The following is a 23,183-nucleotide window of genomic DNA, read 5'->3' as shown; positions in this document are numbered from 1 at the left end:
GGTTGAACTGCAGCTCTCCAGTAAGGCCCCCTAAAGCTTCCCCTACCCCAAGGTCATGTCTTTCTGGTCCTGTCCTAGGAAAGAGGTACCACCCTAATAAGTAACATGGGGAACACTGTCACCCACCATTTGAAAGTAGGACTCTTGACTCCTAATCAAGAGAACTAGGAGGGAAAAACAATGCTTCATTCTCATAACATTTTGGAAATTTGCTAACACAGTTAATGGTAGAAAAAGAAACTGGCTTTCAAAAGGCCAAGCTTGGCCTTCTGTTTCTAACTGACTTGGGAGCTTTGGGGTTTGGAGAGGGAGGAGGGGTGCTTTAGATCTTCCCCAATTTGCCCCCCTTTACAGTGGATGGTCACATTCAATTCTACTCTAATGGGTGAAGGTGCTTTTTAGGCCCAAGAGATGAGGGGATTTGAGGTTAAGAAGCTAGGACAAGAGCTGGCAGGAGGGAGGGGATTGTTGTTTGCAAGTACATTTCCCCATGTTGGAGCTGGTAGAATCAAACCCATGCTCAAGTGAACTCTTCTTCAAGCATTACATTATCAAGGTGTCTATGGAGAGGAAAGCTGGTGAGCTGAGTTGTGCCCAGTTGGGACACACAAATTACAGATATGGTAACATCTGCTGAATGTCTTGAATTCAGGGATAGTCTGGGGTGAAAAACTCGCCAGGACAGATTAAAATGTCAATCCCAAAGGAAAAATGTTGCTGGTCATGCCTGCTCCTGAGAAAAATACATCAAAGCCTTCAGAAGGAAAGCCCAGTGGGAATTTTATAAGCTATCAATACCTATACACTTGATTTTTTTTATCATAAAGCAACAGATGTCTGCCTTCTGTCTACCTCCCCAGGCTTTCTCATAACCCATTTCTGCCTGAATTAATCAATCTACATATTATCTCCCAGAAGGCCAAGAGCAAATTCTATATCCTATTCCATTTGCAAAAACCATTCAAATACATACTGCCCCACCCCTCCCCAGAGCCTTCAAGAAAAACACCCATGGAAAAGGCTGAAAACCCACACACCACCCTCAAATTCCCTTAGCACCAACTGCAAGAGTGAAAAAGTTTAAGCAATTTCTGAAAGAAGAGGAAAAGAAGAGGAGGAAACAGTTTCTAAATGTGCAAACTGTAGAATTTCCACCCTCCTCTCCCCTAATGACCTCATTTAATGTGTCTGGCCTATAAGGTATGTAGTTAGTGAGTAGTGTGGGGGGTGGCAGGGGAAAAGCTCCCAAGTAAGTACAGCTTAAACTTCCTGATATGCTTCCATTTCTAGACGAGAGGTCCCATAACCAGATAACAGGTGCCCTAAGTGCCCTAACATGTTACCTCTCCCCATGTACACCAGCAGCCTCTGAAGGTTACCAGGAACTTCCCCCAATGAAAGCATTGCAACAGGGCAGTGAATCCCACGAAGCAATCAAGACCACCTTTTCCATGGTGCGCCCAGCACTCTGTACTGCTATGTCACCCCAGGTGTGTTCTCAGAGGACCATTCATTCCAAGAACAGAAAGAATCCCACCCTCCATGTGGACCCTTTTCCTTATGCTCACACTGGGAGTTTATGAGTCTACTGTATTCAAAAAGAAATCCATGAAACTAGGGGCAGGACTAAAATGCAGAAATGGTATTTCCTTTGTCCAGTGACCCTAAGATAAGGGGTCTTAAAAAGGGCATTGCCAAGACTGGAGCTTCAGTCTTGGACTCGGACGAGTACTCCCTACCACTTTTGAATGCCTCCTGCACTTCCTACCAACCGATGGCTTTTCTGTTTTGTTCTGTATTTGGTTATGCATCAACAAGTCTGCTTCACTAGCTCCTAAGTTCTTAAAGGGTGATTTTTATAAAATGATTCCCTACGGCCCTGCACACAGAAGACAATACCGACCAGACAGATAAATGAGAGAATGAAGAAAGGAGTGGCATGATTTTATGCTAACCTGAATCAACGCAGTAATCCCGGGGCTCCTGCTTGATGCCCATTGGTGACTGGAACCCATGTGTTGGGGGGCCTGGCATGCCTGGGACCCCATGTTCATAGAGTGGATCATGGTATTCTTGTTTGAATCCCTGAGGGGGTGGGGGAGCTGCAGGGACAATAGGTTCGGACATTTGCCGGTGGTAATTGGGGCGATTATCTCCAGGAACTCCTGACTGAGGAGGGAAGGGGTGGCAGGGTTCAGACAGTTGTCTCTGAAATCTGTAAGAAGAAAGTAGTTACAGTTTTTAACTAAGAACACGATAAATACCTACTATGATTTAGCACTGGGAATTAGAAGTTCAGACACCCTCTTCCCAAAATTATACGGCATATTTCAGACTTCTTGAGTAAGGGAGTGGCAAAAAAGCAATCAAAGCAATGACATGGTAGCTTCTTATCTCCCATGCATGTTTATTTCATGCACAGTCTATCTGTACAGTTGGGCCAGATTATGTACCTAAATATATCAGACCACTTATCTGCAAATAGTACTAACATATACATATGTTTACTAGTTCATTCATTCTTTCCCCTGTAGACAGAACTCAATTTTAAAGACCAAAGAGTACAAATTCACCACTTAGAAAATGTAATTTAAAAATCCCATTCATAATAGCAATCAAAAACATAAAACCTCAGGGATAATCAGGAAATGTGTAAGCCATATAAGAATAAAAACCTTAAACCTGGGGGTACCTGGGTGGCTCAATCAGTTAAACATCTACCTTTGGCTCAGGTCAGGATCTTACAGTTCATGATTTTGAACCCTGCTTCTGATTCTCTGCCCCTCCCCTGCTTGCATGTTCTCTCTCTCTCTCTCTCTCTCTCTCTCTCTCAAAAATAAATAATAAAAACCTTTAAAAAAACCCTTAAAACTATTTTTGGAGGAAAAGAAAGAAAATTTAATTAAAGAGGAAACATTTAGGATTTTGAAGCTATTGGTTCCCTGAAAATTATTCTGTTAAAGCAATGCCTTCCCAAAATCAACCTGACAAAACGATTCTAAACTTTATTTAAAATATTCAATAATTGTTGAAAAGAAATAATGATTTTCTATTTCTATTAGATATTCACAACTTTTGTAAAATTGCAATAATTAAAACAGTAATACAAGGAATGAAAGATAGGCATATCAAAGGAACTGAATGTGAAGTTATAAAATGTCGAGTGTATTCTAAAATCTAGTACTTGCTAAAGTTTTAGCATTTCAAATTAATGGTGGAAAAGTTAGATCCTGTTTTATACCATATGTCAAAACCAATTTCATATGGATTCAAGATTTCAATGTGAAACCTTAGTGGTAGAGTAAATATATATATGAAAATATATGATCTTGGAGTGAGGGAAAACCTTTCTACACATCATACCAACAGCAGAAATCATCAAGATAAATATGGATATTCCTCATTGTATAAATCTCTATAGTTCAAAAAACACCAGAAACAAAATAAAAAGAAAACAAACTGAAGAAAACATCTGTAACAGTCAGAAAATATCAGAAAAAATAAACAAAACCAAAACTAAAACAAGCTGGGGAAAAGTCTCTAACAGATACAGCACTGTTAAATTTGTTGACAGAAGCAGCCTTTAAAAATCAGTAAAGAATGAATATCCTATGGCGCCTGGGTGGCTCAGTCGGCTGAGTGTCTGGCTTCAGCCCAGGTCATGATCTCGTGGTTGATGAGTTTGAGCCCGAGCCCTGTGTTGGGCTCTGTGCTGACAGCTCAGAGTCTGGAGCCTGCTTTGGATTCTGTGTCTCCCTCTCTGTTTCTGCCCCTTCCCCGCTCACGCTCTGTCTCCTTCTATCTCAAATATAAATGAACATTAAAAAAAAATTATGAATATCCTGGTAGAAAAAAATGGGTTAAGAATACAAATAGGAAAATCAGTAAAGAAGAGACACTAATGATCATAAACAAACAAAAGGTTCAAGTTCATTAGTAATTGAAAAAGTACTAAGAGAGAACAGGTTTGTCCTGGTTACTTGGAGGATGAACAGGCAGCTAATAAATCTGTGCCTGGCACATAAAAAGCGCTGTAGCTACAAGGATGGGCACCAATGTGGCTCAGTACATTATGATATGGCTACTCAGTTGAAAGCAACAAATATGATGTAATATACAAATATGTAAGAACCTGGAAAGGTATTTTTGATATATTGTGAAAAAGTACGAAGAACATCAAGTTTTTACAAATATAAAAAGTACTTATGAAAAAAAAAGCATTTGTGGTGTCATACAAAATCCTGGGAAGAGCTGCACCTAAATGTGTGAATACTGCTTATCTTTGGTTGATTATTATTTTAGGTGATTTTTTTTTTGTTCATCTACAATTTAATAAATATGATTATTTTATAATAAGACAGAACCATAAAACGCTTTTATTCTTAACTGAATATCATAACATCCTTTAGCTGTCGGAGGGACGCCTGGGTGGCTCAGGTTGGTTAAGCGTCTGACTTTGGTCCAGGTCATGACCTCACGGTTTGTGGGTCGGAGCCCTGCGTCTGGCTCTGTGCTCACAGTGCAGAGCCTGCTTCAGATTCTGTGTCTCCCTCTCTCTCTGCCCCTGCCCCGCTTGTGCTCTCTCTCTCTCTCAAAAATAAACAAACATTCAAAAATTAGAAAAATTATTAAGAAAATACCCTTTAGCTGTCAGAAAAATCTGAAACTGTGCCAACTGGCCTTTCTTTGTTGGAAAGGCAGTGCAGTAAAAAGGAAAGTGACAGAGGGCAGATTTTCTTGGCTTCAGTTTCCTCCTCTGTAACATGGGGGTGTATCAGCCACCAAAATGCTGCTGGAACGATGAAATAAAATCATGTCTACAGAGCCTGGTTTCTGCCACAGCCATACGCACTGACACACTGGTGTAGACTTCAGCGGTGCCGGTGTAGAAGTCAGAGAGTGTAACCCTCGAAGAGAGATGTCAGTCCATGAAATATGTATAAGGCACTCATCCATGTGTTTAAGGAAAAGCATTTCTGAATATATGCCCTCAGGTAGAAAGCAGGAGCCAAGGTTCAGGGAAAAATAAAAAACTGAGCACTAATTTCACTGGTATTTTAAAAATCAACAATAGAATCCTGTCATATTAAGGCCTCCCTCCAAATTTAGCTTGAACCCTATTAATAGTTTTCCTGAGATAATTTAAACTTGATTTGAATCAATCTGTGGCAACAGGTGGCCAACAGATTTGTAGAACATCAACATTTGAAATCCTTAACTGAAGAGATCAGGATGCATATAAAACATCGTTTAGATCGGGGTTTAGCATGGCACTCACTCTGTGTGACTCCTTACTACCTTACCAAAAGCAGCACCGGAAGATCATGTCACAACATGAAGACCACCAAACAATTTTACAAATACCTATCCTTTCACCCCAGACACCAAAGGCATCAGGATTTGTCTGGCCAATATATGAAGCAAGCTTTACAAACTATGGAAGTTTCGGCGGGCTGAGAGCCTTTCACTGGGGCGCCGACTGCATTGCGGTGCAACTTCATCAGGAATGCGGATTTTCAAGGTTGCTGTTATTTAAGGAAACCTTCCATGGTCTTTGAAGAAGTGCAAATTTGAAACCCGGGTTTAGGCTTGACATTTAGAACACAGGCCCCAGCAGCACACTGCAAACCTGAAACTTCTGAAGCAAATTCTGAAGAAGTGGGCAGAAGAGAAAGATGAAGATACTCTCAAGGCCTTATTTTTATCAGGTACCAAACCTACTGCTAGCAGGAAGGAACAGTAACAGGGGCACGTCTTCCACATTCTCTCCTCTCTGCCACCATCTTCGCACCTTCAAAGGTGACCTCCACAAGTCACTTCCTTTGATGGCGCCGAGAGGGCACAGAACCGCTCAGTTCTGTAACCAGAGCCTCTGCTGGCAGGCCCAAGCCCTTCCCTTCCTCTCGGCGCCTATCTTCTCAGCTTCCAGAATGAAACTTTAGAGTTGGCCTGGTGTGGTCCCTTCAGGAAAAGGTACTTCCATATGGGCACCAGCCAGCAGCCCCTGTCCCTCCCCCAAGCTGCACTTGAATGGTGCACGGTGCTTAAGGGCCCGGGATCTGCAGAACAGAGTCTATAATTGGGATGGTTCAGGCCGGGTTTGTTTTGAGGGAGTGGCAGTGGCAAAGGGGATCTTAAGGGTAGGTCACAGAACCAACATACTTGGAGAAAGATTCTCTCAGAGCTTGCTGTTGATAATGGCTTTTATTTGCAGAGATGAGTAAAGTAATTCCGTTCTTGTCCTTAAAATACATTCCGTGAACTTTACTCACTGCCCTTCATTTGAACCCCTTCCCTTTCCGCAATCCTTTTGAAGTATCTAAGAATGTGTTGTATATATAATACAGCAATGACAAAGATGCCTCTTGTTTACTGAGGCAGGCAATCATTTTCAATGGAGAGGCAGCTTGGTTCCTAACAAACCCCTTCTCCTGCTCACCCCCCTCTCCCCCCTTCCTCCCCCAACCCGTCATCCCAAGAGAACTCCCCAGGCTGTGGTGAACTCACAGTTGGTGAGCAAAAGGAGATTTCTGACTATTGGGTGAGCTTAAATTCAATAGGTTACGGATTAAGGCTTTTTCAGTGCCAGTTTATTTAAAGAAACAGTTATTTATTTATTTGTCAGATTTATATAGCGCCTTTCCTCCCAAGAGCTCACCCACGCTACCAACATTTGGTTTACGTTATGAAAACCGTTAGATGCTTTTTCTGCATTTCCTTTTCGGTTTCTGCTGCCAACACACAGAGTAAACACAATGCTTAGAGGAAGAAAGGAGAAAAGTGTGGATCTGATGAAGGCTACACAGTGGCTATGGGTGCCAGGTAAAGTAGCCATGGTTCAGAGGCCAGCTGGGAGAGGATACATAAAATCCGCCAAGAAACCAATACCATGTACTTAACGTTTCCATTTAGGCTAAGAGAAGATACAAAAGGAAAGCAGCATAGCTGGGTAAGAGGCTGTGGCTGTGAAGGCAGAAGATCCTGGGCTGAAATCCAATCTTTACCACTTATTGGCTGTGTGACCTTGGGTGAGTTATATAACCGCTCTGAGCCTCATTTTCCTTGTCAATAAAGTAAGGACAACCCGGATACCTCTCCAAAGGTCTGTTGTAAAGATTACATAAACCAATGCATGAAACCACCCCTGGCACACTGTTAAGTTCTCAATATACACTACCTTCAAACACCACCATCAACTGCCCCATCTCATCCCCCAACCCCCAATAAACTAAATTCAGAAGCTATACAAATGTAAGGGGAGATCTTAAGGAACTGGGAGAAAACTATCACATGCACATAACAGAGTCCACTAGCTGCCTACCCAAAATCCATTCTCCTTTCTCACAATGAAAGTGCTGATTTTCATTCACATTTATTTCACACTAATGTTTATTTTCCTGCCATAAACCAAGAGCCAGACACTGTTGCAAAACAAAACTCAAACACTCCCTAAAAGCACAGCACAGAACTCTGCAAAAGCTCTCAGGGCTCTGTGAGGTCTGTCAGCACTGTGTACATGCAAACTGGACCATCTAAACTGTGATAAAACATTGATAGAGGAGGAACAAAATATGTCCTTTAAAGGCCTGGATGTTTGTCTGGTTTCCCAACATCAAACATGCAAGAAGGAAGGTGATGGAAATACAAGATGTCCCCAGAGTATCAGCTGCCGAAAGTATTAGTTTTATATGTACAACACTAATAAGTCTGACGATGAAAAGATTATAGATAAAGGGAGTTTCACCCGTTAAAAACCTAGCATCGACTGATGAAGCATCAGAAGTTCCTAAGTTGTGGTATCTGTATCATTTTAGGAAGATTCCTTTAATAGCTTTCTTTATGGATTATAAAAGCAATCTTTAAAAAGTAAAAGTGTCATAGAAGCTAGCATTTATTGAGTACCTTCTCTGTGCCAGTATGATTTCATTTAACCCACCCAATGTTTCTATGTGGGAAGTTATCTACTCTTCTTCCATTTTCACATGAAGAAACCCAAGCTTAGACAATTTAAGTGCCTGCCTGAGGTCATACGGATAGGAGACAGCAGAGCTCCCGGGACTCAATCCCAGGCCTAACTCCGGAGCCCATACTGTTTTTATAACTGCTTTTAAATACTCCCTTGATGGTATTTAAACAAAAATCATATAGTCCAGACAGCTAGAAAACCCCCATGTTTGGAAATTAAGAAATATATTTTTAAAGAACTACAGGATTGAGAGAACAATAGGATTGAGAGAGAATATTTCTATTGAAATAGAAAACACTTAGAACTGAGCTTTTAAATCAAATCAGAATTAATTTAAGTCAGGACTTGTGGTATGCAGCTGAAGCAGGACTTGGGTAGGGAAATCAAATAACTGGTTATCCATATCAGGACATTTCAGGGAGTAAAAAGGAAAGGTATGAGTAGTGACTTCCAGATAATGCATAAACCATATTGACCTGGGAAAAACTGAATGTATGGTCACCCCAGCCTTAGGAGAAGTTTTATTTGGTTATGTGTTTATACTATAAAGACAAAAAGCTAAAAAATTAACGAGTGAATCATCCAACCAAAGCAGTTAGGAAAAGAAAAACAGTAAACTGAAAGAAAGTAGAAATAATAAAATTATTTTCATAAGAGCCAAGAGAAATCAATGAAATAGAAAACATCTAATAGAGAGGATGAGCAAAACTGAAGCTGATTTGTTGAAAAGACAAATGATATTGTCTGCCAAGGACTAACTAGAGATTTCACGGCAATTAATTTTAAAACTCACACCAAATGGAAAATTTCCCAGAAAAAGTAATTTATTAAATTCACTCAACTAAATAGAAATTCAGAGCAGGACTAGAAAAGTGAAGACGCTTAACCAGTAATTAAAAATCTTCCCACAAAGAAAATACCAGGCCCAAATGGTTTACTGGTAAATTCTTCCAAAAATTCAAGGAATAAGAAATTCCAATTTCACATGCGCTATTCTAGTATACATTAAAAGGAGGACACCCTCCATTTATCTGATGAAAATTACTTTAATGTTAAAACCCAACAAGGATAATACAAGAAAGGAAAATTATACATTATCCTCAATCATAGATAGCGATGCACAAGTCCTAAATACAGGGGCACCTAGCTCAGTCGGTTGAGCGTCTGACTTCAGCTCAGGTCATGATCTCGCGGTTCGCGAGGTTAAGCCTCGTGTCAGGCTCTGTGCTGGCAGGAGCCTGGAACCTGCCTTGGATTCTGTGTCTCCCTTACTCTCTGTCCCTCTCCGACTTACACTCTGTCTCTATCAAAAATAGATAAAACATTAAAAAATTTTTAAGAAATCCTAAATACCATACTGGAATACAAAGTCCAGTGATGTTAAAAAAGGTAACCCATAACCAGTAAGTTGGGTTTATCACACGAATACAATGCTGGTTGCATATAAACCAATGTAACTCACCACATTAAGAAATGGAAGGAGAAAATTCATTTGATCAGGTCAACAGAGGCAGAAAAAATGATCAAATTCAATATCCATTCATATTAAAAACTCTGAGTAAACAAAGAATACAAGGAAATTTCCTTTAGCTTGACAAAAGGTAACAACAACAACAACAACAAAACCTCTAGTAAACACGGTGAAATGCCACAAACAAGCCCTCTTAAGATTCAGAACTACAAACACCCCACACTGTAACCATCAGAAGTACATTATTCAGCCTGTCAAAGAAGGTTCCATTAAGCATCTCAGAGACTCAGTTTCGGATCCCAAAGTGAATGTGTGCTGCCATACATAACATGCGTGGAGAGGAGATGCGTCAGACACATTCACTTCATTCCAGGCCAGGCTACAAATATGACTCACAGTCAAGTTCCTCCCTCTCTAAAAACTACAAAATCTAAAGGACAAAAATGAATGGCAATTTATTGGGGATGGACTTTAAGAGAGGAAGTACAAACAGCAGAAAGACTTGAGTATATTAAACATAGCATCTTCAGGGAATGAGTAGCTATCTATCGAATCACAATTCCAGAAAACTTAAGCTCATTCCTTTAAGCTTTGAAACCTTGATCAGAACCACTGAGGGAGAGAACTTTCTCAAACGGGTTAGGCGATTTGCTCTTCTAGAAGATGCTGTGCCTAACTGACCCTTTCTTGAGGATTTGGGGTCACTCTATCAATTTCAGCAGGATAGCCTATTACAACGCTGATGCCTCTGGGGAACATCAAGAAGTAGGAGATTCTTCCACTAGCAGTACTCTCTTAAATGTTGTGCTTCTTGATGCTGGGTGAGAGAGCAGGGTATCCCAAAATTCTTCGATGATAAATTTCCTAGTGGAGCCCTTTCAATGGAATTGTGGGGACTCCTTCACCTTGAGTTGTAATGAGAAATGGTATATAACGAAGGACAAAATCATACCTGACCAGTACAATGGGTATATAAGGTAGGAACGTTTTCTAAATTCTTCCACCTAGCCCATGTAAACATCATAAACAGTATGATGAAAAAACTTTTGAGATCAGGATGGCTGAACGAAAAACACACCCACTCTTTAAGGAGCGACTGGTCTTTAAGGATAAATGGAACATGTTTCAACATGCCAAATTACATGGTTTGTTTTTTTTTTCCCCTCCTTGTGGGGGAGGAAATCACAAATATAAATCATGGCTTCCAAACACAGTATTTATCTTCTAAAAATAACTTATGAGTTGTGAAGAATTATATACTAAGATCATTCAGAAAATTAAGAATATACCTTTGCCTAGATTATGTTATCAATAAACATACACTGAGGACAAGTAAGATACCAGGCCAAGAAGGGTCTAAAGCATGGTTTTTAAACCTCAAAAAGTTTATTCAACTGCAGAGATAAGGCATATTGTGAGCAAAACAAAAAAGATACCTGTCACAACATGAGTTTAGATAAGTGAAGTAGGAATTTAGTAGGATTTTGTAATTTAAGACATGGATAAAGTTCTGGCAGTTAGCAACGTCCCCCCCCCCCCCCCCCCGCCCAGCCATCATAACCAAAACAAATGGTGCAATTATGAATTAATGTTTTGGTTTCTAAATGTAGGCCCTTGTATTTGGCTATGTGACCATTAGGAAGTCCCTTAGCTGCTCTGAGGCCTAATATTCTTATCTATGAAATAGTGTATTTCACTCTGCTCTGTTACAGGACTGTTAATAAAAAGCTCAAATAAGACTGTAGTTCCTTCTATCCTGCAAAATGCCACATATTTTTGTTAGGGGGTTACTTTTGAAGTAATATTGCTTAAATAAAAAGCTAGCAAAGAGCAAACTACAAAAAAACGTAATCTACCCCATTTCAGGCAGGCGTAACAATTATTAGAGGTGGGATTATGAAGCTTGTTCTCACACACACGCAATTATTGTTACTTTTACAAAATCAGACCAGAGATTTTAGTTTGCCTCATTTTCTGTGTGCTCTCCACTACCTACAAGCAAAATCATTTGCCACGTTTCTGATGTATTTTGCATCACACAAATATCACGTGGACACCCCCGTTAATAACAGACAAGGGCAAGAGAACAAAATTCAGAGTACTGGGTACTTGATGCTTAAGGAAAAGGTGGGGTGGAGTAAGGATGGGGGCAGAAGAGACAGCCGGATAGTGATTTCTCCAAGTGGGACAGTGAAGTATCCAGGCTATGCCCCAGACACACCAAACTCAAAATCAAGGGTGGAGTAAGGAATTTGCATCTTGAGTAATTCCACGGGAACTCCTGTACCCTTGCAACTTTGCAACTACAGTGCCCTGGGGTAGAAGACTAACTGCCTCAGTGGTGCTTTTACTTCATCGATTTAGGACTTTGCCCTTCACCCCAGTTCTCTCAAGGATCTCTGTACCCGCCCAGTGTGTGCAAGGTCTTTTATTCTAGACCCATATTCCCAATGGCAGCGTGTAGGGGAGGTAAATCCAAGACGGACAGGCAAAGTTCAGGGAGGAATCCCCCTTAAAAAGAAACACCTGGTTTCTGGTCCCTGCCTCTGTCTCTTTGGACCCTTGAGGGAAGACACTCCTACATCTCAGGGATCAAACCTCCCCCTTTTGGGAGGGGGCCGGGTAGCCTGGTGACAAACCTGTCTGCCGGGGCTGTGGGAGGACAAACATTGTCTTTACACAAGCCCCCTGGATAAGAAACAGGGATTGAGGGGGGACTATGAATCAAAGAGATTTAACATGAAATAATTTCCCCTTACACGTGGTAGAACGTTTGTTTAAGTATTTCAAATACCAAATCTAATGCTCCACCTCATCCCTCCTCCTTACTTAATAATCCCTGCAGACACACCAGGAAGATACTGTTTAAAAACACAACACCAAAAAAAAACTATTGAAATAAAAATGGTGTCCAGGCCTGAGTTTACCAACTGGCAGGCCTGCAGAGTGATTCTGCCCACAGGGAGGTTTTGTTTAGTCTGCAGAGAGTTGCTGTTGTTTTTAATTTGAGTTAGTTGCCAACCTAAAAAGAAAAACCACACAACCTGGGGTTTTTACACAAAAATCCACATTTCCAAATTCTCCTGAAGAAGTGCAAGGCTGTTAACAAGGTAATAAACTGGCAACCCTTCGTGGTGGCTGTCTCCTTCAGATGGGCTCTCTACTGAAACCAGGGCCCTCTGCTGAGCCAGTCCCCCAGTCAGCGCTCGCCCCCTGGGGCCCTATGTATCATCAGCGTTCACGGCTCTTGGCCTCACGAGGGGACTAAAGACTAACCAGGCAAATTATGTAGTTCTTTAGGGTGACTTTCACAGCAGGGGCGGGGAAGGGGATCAGAACCAAACAAGAACGCTTGCTTTTTTTCTGTATTTCATCTAGAAATAAAGTGACCCTCAAACAAATTTTGGGAGGCATTTGGGTTGGACCAGGCCTGGGGAAGGTATACTCTTCCCTCCTCCCTCTCCTGCCCCTCACCTCCACACCCACACGAGGCAGAACAAGAAAGACAGAAAGGAAAGGCAATGGTCACCACCTTGCAACCCCTGGTAACATCCTCACTGACGACTCTTCACCTATATACATCCCAGAGAGACTTGAAAGAAAAAGACAGGTCCCGGAACACCCTATGTAAAGGAGGGCCGCACGCATCCACAAAATTCTAAAATACCCCAATAAAGGACTTACAAGGCTGGGACCTAAAACATTAAGTTTGATGTTTGCAGGTAGGTTACCTTCCTACTGGAGTTTGTTCGACAAATGAATGACTCTGATGCCTCAATTTTCTTATTAGGAATGTAGAACTACCTACCTGGAATGAAACCAGGAGATTTCTATCTCAAAAGTAGGTAATTACAGATAAGGTCTTTAGCTAATTCCCTGTTAAAATGTGTTAAAATCAGATGAGTGATAATACCTTTTATAATTCAGCAACCTTCTGTAATACACAAGTAAAATGTTAATAAAGTATTTATGGGTAGCATAAACCAAGGCTCAATTCTAGTAGGCAGGATCCAATGAGGAGCCAGGAGACTTGCCCTCAGGGAGGGTCAGCAGGTTGTGTATCCTGGTCAAGCCACTCTGTTTCTACCTGCATAATAGGGGGATAGTACTAATGATCTCTCCCTTATCTACTTCATAAATCATTCGGAGTGCCTCAAGAACAGGTCATATTCATATCATCATTCATCTTACCTCACAAGGGGCTTCGATGCACTGAGATCTTTATAGGGACCTGGTAAATAGGACTATCTGCTTCCTCTCTCCCCACAGGGCAAAGGGGAGGCGATGGAGGCGGTGAAAGAAGCTCAGATCAGTACCCACCTCTGTTCCGACGGATACTGGTTTTCAGGCATCATCTTTGGCATCTGCAGGGGCTGATGGGGTGGCCGGGGGACCGCAAAGGTTTGCTGCTGTGGTCCAGGTTCAGGAAGCGAATGAGGGGCGGGGGCGGGGCCCACACCTTGTACCGGGCCAGGGCCAGCTGCAGGGGCATGTGCAGAGGTGGGCAGAGTTGCCTGAGGTGGGGGAAATAGGGAGTTCTGATGGGTGGGTGACAGGGGTGTGGTGGGAGGGGTTAATGGCTTGAACCCAGAGGGAGGCTTCCTATCATAGGCACTGTAAACAGAAAAAGAGAAGGAACCGTTAAGCTGCAATGAAGCCATTAGCATGGTCACCAGATCCAGCAGAACAGCTAGGCTAGGTTGCAGTCCATGTTGCCAGGAAATGACAGCATTAACATAGTTAAATTGCTGGCAGCCCCGAGGGAATATTTGTACCTCTGAAAAGTGACAAACACACTGCGTCACAGGGACTTGTTTAACACTTCTAGTGATTCTTCTCAAAGATAATTTTAGCCTCTGTTTCCGGTTTCCTTTTTCCCCCTTCTAACAGAATTCTCCATGTATGCATGTGTAGGGATGGATGGGTGGGAGAGGGGAGAGTTTATGCTCTGGGAGGTTTCTGGCCCACTCTCCCAAGTATTCCAGGGTTCCCAGGAACTAGTCAGAATCTCTGTTGCAGATAAATTTCTGCTGTAACATCACTTGAATTAACGACTTTTCTCCCCCTTTCAGGCAGATCTATGTTTATCTTCTAGAGCAAAGAATGATTTAAAATTAAAGCCTCATTCCTGGGGCCTGGATATTCCTAAGTAAAGGGCACAAGCCTTGGGACTTTTTCATATATTCTGATTTGAAGATTACTTCTTTGGTGCTTAAAGTTCACATTAACATATGATAGACATGAAGAAGTATATATTCCCTCCCTAGAAGCCACAGATCAAATATCCCAGTATTCAAGGTTCTTTCCCTTAGGAGGGCTCAGTACCCCATGAACTCAGTTCCCCCATGGAGCCAGTTTAGCAGTTTTGCTTTTTATGTGCAGCACAAAGGCCCCATTTGGACTGGCCTACACTAGGGGATTACGTTGCCATGAAAGACCAGGAACGCTACGCTGAGTGTCTGCTGAATAGTACTTGAAACAGTCGGCCCGACGGCTCCTTTCTGGCCAGCCTCGCTCTGGCTCCACTTACCAATAGCTGTAGAGGCACTTTTCTCCATAGTTAGCACCGAGAGCCTGCTCATGGCTACAGGACGACAGCTCACAGGAGGGGCTGTGCAGCTCCCGTTTGATCTTGGTTGGAGGTGGGGCATGAAGCACCACTGCAATCAGAAGAGGGACGAGGGGGGAACGGAGAGAGGACAGCCGATTAACAGGGAGCACAATGCTTCCTTCTGCAAACCCTGGAACTAGCTGATTGTTCTTGGGAGTCAGGTCAAGTCTCATGCCAGAGAAAGCCAAACACTTAAACACAGAGCCTTCCATCTAAAACCAATGAGAAGTTCTGTAAAGTCACAATTCAACATCATTTTGAATAGCCATGTCTTTCCCCCCAATTTCTTTGGTGTTAGGTCTGCTTCCCAGAGGCTTTGAAATCCTTAAAAATTCCTGCAGGTGATGGTTCGTCAAGAAAAATGCAGGTGTGAGAGAATACCAAGAGTTGCAGACAGGAAGAATTTTGTTTCCAAAAAGGGCAAAAGAGCCAAAAATACATCGGTGGACATTCCACATTAGCTTATCAGAGGCTTGAGACTGCCCTGGCAAACACATTTCTTACTCAGAGGCATATAAATTAAATATATGACTTTTTAAAAGTCCTTCCTAGAGCAGCTTTAAATATCAGCTCTGAGTAAGAAATACTCAACTTTAAGGGCATTTCAAAAAATTTAAAAGCAAAGGAAGACAACAATGGACTAAACCATGATCTAGGAAAGGCTAACTGCATAAGGACAAGTCCTGGAAACCTTCATGCTTTGTGCTCATGTCTGCTCTGTGCCTTTCCTACCGACCAACCAGGAAGGGCAGGTTTCATAACCAATCCTTTGAGATAAGTGCCAATTACTTTTCCAAAACTGATGAAATAATACACCGAGCTCTTGCGTAATGTTTGGAAGTCAAGGGCATGTTCCATATGTGATTCTGAGAGGACAAATTTTTTAAAATCAAGATGACTTACATGGTAGCAAAATGAAACAAAATAAAACCAGGTTTTCCCTTTCTGTCTTATCTAGGAGCGAAGTCATTTTACAGAGGGCATTTTACCCAAGGTAGAAGGACAAACTCTAAAAGACGCTACACCATGGGGGATGCCTTCTTCTACCGAGGAGTTAGAATTGCTGTTCTCTGTCCAGCTATCTTGAAGGGTGGGGGAGGAGTTAAGTTTTGTGCCGGCTACTCTCCAGTGTATCAAAAGTCTCATTAGATAGCTAACCACAGTCAGTGCCCTGGTGACCCACTTAAATTTCTGTATGACTCAGTGCTTACTCCTAATATACTTTCAGGTGTTTGGTTAATTCTTAGTGATTATATTAGGCAGAATGAGCGTAGTGATCATCTGTTTTCTTCTGCTAAGACTGAACAATCTTCTGGCCAACTGATTTCTCAGGTGCCTTCTCCAACCCCAAATTTGGGTCTCAGAAGTAAGCAAATGAGACAGATGACTATCACAGATGATAAATTTATAAAGCAAAGTCCTGCCAATGACTGACTGGAAAGGATAGGTTTTTATCTTTCCTTTCCTACATAATGCCAACTGCTTTTCCTAAATACATGAAATAAGCTCGGAACCGTAAGATTATATTTAGAAGTCGTAAGAGTCTCATGACTTTTTGATGGTGACATCATGGCAGCTACCCCTCAATTGTTATCAAATGTTTTTGGACATTTTAGACAGAAAATGACTAAGCTTATTGTTGGCAGAATGTTGTTAGTAAATGAAAAGGGAGAGTCAGACAACTTGACATAGAAAGCACTTCTTCCGGGCGCCTGGGTGGCTCAGTCGGTTAAGTGTCTCTTGATTTCAGCTTAGGTTATGATCTGGTTCATGAGTTTGAGCCCTGTGTTAAGCTCCACACTGACAGCACGGAGCCTGCTTGGGATTCTCTCTCTCGCTTTCTCATTGGCCCTCCCACCTGCACACTCTCTCTCTCAAAATAAATAAACATTAAAAAAAAGAGAAAAGACTATGTTAAAAAAAACAACAAAGCACTTCTCTAATGCAGTGCGTATTCCGGTGGTTCTCAGCACTGTCCCTTTGTCATTCGTCACCTTTCCTCTCATAAAGTTTTGGAAAAGTAATAAAGAAAGGTGTTGATACCCCAGTGTAAACAAAAGTTACATGTCCTTGAAAACTCTACTTTTCTTTATCTAAAGAAAATCATTTATAATCACTATTTTACCTACGTTTAGAAAGTAAGCAATTATGGTATCACTCAATTTTCCTATTTAAGCTTTTGGAAATGTCTTGACATTTTCACAATGTTATTTAAAAAGTTACCAGTTCTGCTGACAAGACTAACACCAGAGGATAAACCAGAGTTGTCCAGAAAGAAAAATTTTATAATGGCTTCAGAAACCATATATACCCATTTTAAAAGAGAATCTAACTGCCAGCTAGGTCTAATGTCTTGATTTCTTCAAATCCAGTGTGTATCATATCATTTTGCCTGCAAAATATATGATACTTTTTACTACCCTCAAATTGTCTTCTACCTGAAATCTTATGTTCTCTACGCAAAGGCGGAGTTCAAGAAATATTTGATGAGTGCTCTGGTCTGAATGTTTGTGTTCCCCCCCCCCCCCCCCCCCCCCCCCCCCCCGCCCCAAGTTCCTATGTTGAAATCCTAATCCCCAATGTGGTGGTATTAGGAAGAGAGCTTTGGGGAGATGATTTGGTCATGAGGGTAGAGCCATGTGAGGACAAAACGAGAAGAGAGCCTTCACCCCACCATGCCGGCACCCTGATCTCAAACTTCCTGCCTCCAGAACTTGAGAAATAAATTTATGTTGTTGATGTTACCCTGTCTGTGGTGTTTCATTACAGCGGCCTGAATGGACTAAGACATTGAGTGACTGAATGGATTATGTTTCCAATGAATTCTTAACCTTGAAGGCTGGGACTCCATTTCCCCTACAAGGCAAAGCAGTGTTAGTCATAAATATTTTTTCCCCAGGAATGAACCATTTGAAAGAGAGAAAAGAATGTGGAACACGGCCAGAGTGAGATTTAAAGTTTCTCAGATCCCTGACAAGAAAATCATTAGGGGCCGTTGGAGTGGTAAGGAAGAAGGCTCAGCTCTCTACAGGGACCAGGGGATGTGTGAAGGAACCTAATTATGGCATGCATTAGTCAGAGATAGTGGTGTATTTAAAGCAGGAACTTAGAAGCCCAAGCAATGCTCCTTGCTTTCAGTCTGTTCCCTCCTTTGTAAAATGAGATATGTGATGCTGCGTTGAGAAATAAAATGGCACAGCACCTTACAGATGGTGCAATGATGTTGTGTATTAATACACTGTGCTTTCAAAAATAGAGTATTTAACTTCGCACAGGCAACTTACTAAACGATGACAGAGACCCAGGACTACAAAGCATGGTAATGAACTGGAATTTGAAAAGATCATGAACTCCTGAGGAAATTGGAAAAGAAACGCCAAAAAAGTTGAGTATGTAAATTGATAAACATTTTCTACAATTAAAAACCCCGAGTTTAAGCTCAGAGTTATAGAAGATGGGCCCATAAAGCCAATGGTGCCCTGACAAATATTCCTGGTGAGTATGGAACCATTCATTGTTGTAAATATTTCATTATTCATTCATTCATTCATTCATCCATTCACTGAGCATATTCTATGGGTCAAGCATCCTGGAGATGCTGAGGACAGGACGGTATGTCCAGCAAACATGGCCCTTTCTTCATGGCATGTACAATTTTGTGAGGAATCTGACTTTTAGCATCATCTCATAGATGCGTGTATAGTTAGACCTCACAGGGCCTCACAGTTCACTTCATTCAGGCCCCTACATTTATAAGGACACTGAGACCCAAAGGAATTACAGTAATTGTTCAAGGTCTTGGAGCTTCTGCTATTAGAGAAGAGAGGAAGCAAGAGCTTCTGTCATTTCAGTAATCTACTGCACTGACAGAAATGGGAGACATTTCACTCCTCCACTTTGTACATTAAAAATAGAGTACATAAACCTTTTTTCAACAAAAACAAAAATATCACATTACACCTGGTTGAGAGAAAGTATTCTAGAACAAAGGAAAAAATGAATAAGAACGAACCTCTGGAAAAGAACAAGGTAGACAGATCAAGACAGAGGCAGCCACATAGACTCCTTAGGATTTACTTTGCACCGAACTGCTCCTACACACATTATTTTATTCGATCTTCCCAACCCAGTGAGAAAGTTACTTCCAGTGTCCCCTCTTTATAGATGAGAAAACCCAGACTCAAAAGGGTAAGTAATCTGTCACAGTCTCGTAGCTGTAAGTGGTCAGGATTCCTACCTAAACACTGTTTAGTGTTCTATCACATTGCCTCCTAGAGGGAATCTGAGAGAAAAAGACTAAATCAAAAAGGACTTAAAAGGAATAGGGAAAGAGATGGAGAAGAAAGACAACACCAGAGAAGAGAGTGGAAGAATACTTTCTGCCAACTCTCAGGGTCTGTATCCTCATGTTTACTCTGCATTCTTCAGCTGGAGAATACAGCTGATACACCTGCATCCACTCGACTCACACCTTCCCTCTCCCTAGGCCACTAAAATGCCCAGAATCCCTCCCCCACTCCTACTGGCAACCAACATTTCCTGACTCCAGTAGCCTTTACTTATTATCAGTCCTTGCCTCCCACTCTACCTAAAAGATCTCATTCTCCCTTCTATATTCCAGTTGGCCAATATCTTCTGCTTATTTAGACAACTGCAGGAACTTTGGAGACCTGGTGTCTTCCACAGTCAGTCACTGACTGGCCAGATAACACATTGCTACCATGGATACCATTTCTCTCCCCAAATGTCTTGTCCCTCCTGAAACTGACTCTAGACAATGCCCTCTCAATGCCACGTGTGAGGCAAGAACACTTTGAACTATCTGTACTCCTACTGGAGTACAAGAACTCTGTTAAGGATCCATGCACAAATATATATGGAATATTTATATATCCCATATAAATATGCGATTTATACCTCTGCTTGTCAGGGGTAGGAAAGACAAGGACAGCTATCTGATTAGATTTAAGCCCACATCTGTGGATATGCACCATAAAGTACAATGTATTGCTTTGTAGACCAGCATAACACCATTTTAAATTTAGATATTATAGTTCACAGATCAATCAACTTAACTTATTAGAAAACTCCTTGGGAGATTTTTCTATCTGACACAGTGATCAAAAATCAGGCCTGATCCTGGGGCACCTGAGTGGCTCAGTCGATTAAGCATCTGACTTCAGCTCAGGTCATGATCTTGGAGTTCATGAGTTCCTGCCCCACATCGGGCTCTGTGCTGAGAGCTCAGAGCCTGGATGGAGCTTGCTTTGGTTTCTGTGTCTCCCTCTCTCTCTTCCCCTCCCCCATTCTTTCTCTCTCTCTGTCAAACATAAACAAACATTAAAAATTAAAAAAAAAAATCTGGCCTGATCCTAGCCAATGCAATAAGTCAAGAAAAATAAATAAAAGGCAAAAGGATTAGAAAGGAAAAATATAACTGTCATTATTCACAGATGGCTTAATTGGGTATGTAGAAAATATAAAAGTATCCACAAAATAGAAGAATCAATAGGCTAATTTATGAAGATGATTGGCAACAAGGCTAATATGAAAAAGAACTATTTCTGTAGACCTATGAAATCTAAAAAGTAAATTTATAATAGCAACAAATAACATCAAATACCTGGGAACACATCTAATAAAAGACATGTAGGATGCCTCAGCTGAAAACTACAAAACCCAAGAAAATCACAGAATTCTCAATAAATGGAGGACTATATCATGTTCATGGGTTGGAAAGCATAATATTATAGAGATATCAATTCTTCCCAAATTTATCTATAGGCTCAATGTAACCCCAAACTAAACCTCAGCACCACCCAGAAATGAGAATAAAGAAATTACAACTACATGGACAACATGGAATCTCACAAATATGTTGAGTGAGAGCCAGACACAAAAGATTTAGGCACCATTCAAAAGGAGATGGAACCAATATACGGTGTTTAAAATCAGGATCGAGGTTACTCTGAGGATAGTGCCTGTTCAGGGGCCACAAGGGGTCTTATATTCTGAGAAGCTTTCTGGGTCCTGATCCAAATGCTTGTACAGCTTGTCAAACTGTACTCTTATGATTGCTCTACATTATTTCAAGTCAGTTTTTTTTAATTAAGTATTAGAATTTTAATACCAGGATTGTTCACATACAGTGTTATTTTAGGAAAAATATGGAACGCTTCATGAGTTTGTGTGTCATCCTTGCACAGGGGCTGTGCTGATCTTTTCTGTATCGTTCCAAGTTTAGTATGTGTGTTGAAGTGAGACCAAATTCCTCGTTTTTAAAGAGAGCAGCCCTGTTAAACAGCATCATTGAGTTAATACTTATGAAGATTTCTCAAATTTTAAAAAATCTTTATTCTGTGAGGGTAGAGAAGCAGTCTTCCAAAGAAATAGCCCAATTGTTTTAAAATAGAAAAAAATAGACAAACTGGCCCATTCAAGAGAAATAATAATTCCCTCTGCTGACAAAATCTGTTTCCTGCCCACAAGTACAGGCTTGTGGACTCTGTCCAAGGGAGCTACCCCATGCCAGTGCTGGCAGTGAACTTCACTATTACAGCATATACGATCAAAACAAAGGAAAACACTTTTGTTGAATGTTATGATGAACGACAGTTTGATTCAAAATGAATTTCTTTTTTTAAGAAAGACAAAACCCACCTCGTCTAATAAGCCTTTCCTCTAGTGTTTCATAATCATCCAAGTTTCAATTTGCCACTGACTTTGTTGTGAATACATGTAACATTTAGGTAGTTGCTGAGTGTTAAAGAAATTGCCAATCAGTTACACTGCAGTCTGGGTGGGTTGGGGCAAAGACTAGTTGTTTCTCCTGCTTCACACACAGGCTTTGCCCACCTTCCCCTGGTAATCGTCATTCAGGTTTTGCTTTGGGGTTTTCCTCCTCCCTTCTTCAGTTTCAATACCTTCATCTGGGGCAGACTAATCTTTCCCAAATCAGCTGTGCAGGCCTGCCCTTGGGGGAGGACCTTATTTGGTCACACTCGACAGCCACGATCTTCTTACTTCACATGGAAAGTTGTGTCTCATGACGGAAGTTGACCAGAATACCAACACCTGCCTCCAAATGGCATGTCCACGAGGCTGTGTCTGGGGTGGCTAGCCTATGTCTCTCGAGCCTCTCAGAGCCCTTCTGAACAAACGTGATGTGGAATATAGTCGTGGTCAGAGACTTCTCGAGATTCCAGAGTCGTAATCCTAAAGTGAAGGTCTATTCTTAAGCTTACTACTCTCTTTGCCGCTGGCTTTAGGTCACTGTTCCTCACTTAGACCACTACCATCCCACTTCACTTCCCTCCACAGAAAGGAAATATGTACTGTTTAGTTCAAGAATGGGGGCGGGGGGTGGAGAGAGCCCAAGACGTCTGCCCATACTGTTCTTCGGTTACGGCAGTGAGTGGAGCATGAGGAAAGAAGGCAGAGGGAAGGACCATCAAGCAGAAGGACGTGTGAGTATGAAAAGGACACTGGTCAAATAGAACCAAAGAAGCCACCCAGAAAGAGCAAGTGTGATCTCTTCTCTTCTCTTCTCATTTACCCTCTACTTGTCAGAGTACCCTACTGGCAAGGACTGGAGGGCTTTAAGTCGCCAGATGTAGTGTCCCTTGGGACCTGTGGTTTGAACAGCACAACAAAGCCAACAGGCCTACTTTCCAATATACCGCTGCCTTTCCTTAGCTCTCGCCTTTTCTGGACAAATTTTGAGACAAAGCGCAAATAGCTAGTTCTAAGAAAAAAAGATTAGATACAATTAGGCTTAGTTTTTATATCCTACCATATTACCAGAAGAGGTCAGAAAGAGGTCTTTATTTTAAGGCTGAGTAGATTAAAAATTCATTTCAAGAATAAAATATATTCCTAATGTCTCAATATTCTTTGTAATTGCTATCGCAGTCCTGGTGAATGACAAGGACAGGAGATAATACCCTGTTCTGGGAACCGAGAAGGTTTAAGGCAGATAAAGTAAGTGGATAAGTTCTGGCACTTCAAAAGAGCATCTGGAAAAGGAGATGCCTTTTGGATTTCCAAACCAAATAAGAAACATACTCAAACCCATTGTAATAGTTAACGTTAATTTTGCCCAGCAACAGTTTCCAAAAATAAAAATTTGAAATGTT

At 41.4% G+C, this 23,183-nt stretch overlaps 1 protein-coding gene and 1 non-coding gene across 3 annotated transcripts in view; both read right to left on the bottom strand.

Annotated features, from left to right (window-relative positions):
* ETV5 (ETS variant transcription factor 5) overlaps positions 1 to 23,183 on the bottom strand; it is a 60,189-nt gene that overhangs the window by 17,246 nt on the left and 19,760 nt on the right. For both annotated transcript variants that reach the window (XM_049628420.1, XM_049628421.1), the window contains exons 6-8: positions 14,968 to 15,097; positions 13,758 to 14,051; positions 1,956 to 2,215 (exon numbers count right to left, since the gene is read on the bottom strand). In XM_049628420.1, the coding sequence (XP_049484377.1) occupies positions 1,956 to 2,215; positions 13,758 to 14,051; positions 14,968 to 15,097 (684 nt within the window). The remainder of the gene's footprint in view (positions 1 to 1,955; positions 2,216 to 13,757; positions 14,052 to 14,967; positions 15,098 to 23,183) is intronic.
* LOC125922168 (U6 spliceosomal RNA) lies at positions 21,210 to 21,312 on the bottom strand. The gene has a single exon (XR_007457605.1). It is a non-coding gene; the product is annotated as a U6 spliceosomal RNA (small nuclear RNA).

Source organism: Panthera uncia, chromosome C2, assembly GCF_023721935.1.
Source record: "Panthera uncia isolate 11264 chromosome C2, Puncia_PCG_1.0, whole genome shotgun sequence".
Classification (NCBI taxonomy): Eukaryota; Metazoa; Chordata; class Mammalia; order Carnivora; family Felidae; genus Panthera; species Panthera uncia.
This window is presented reverse-complemented; position numbering and strand designations above follow the sequence as displayed.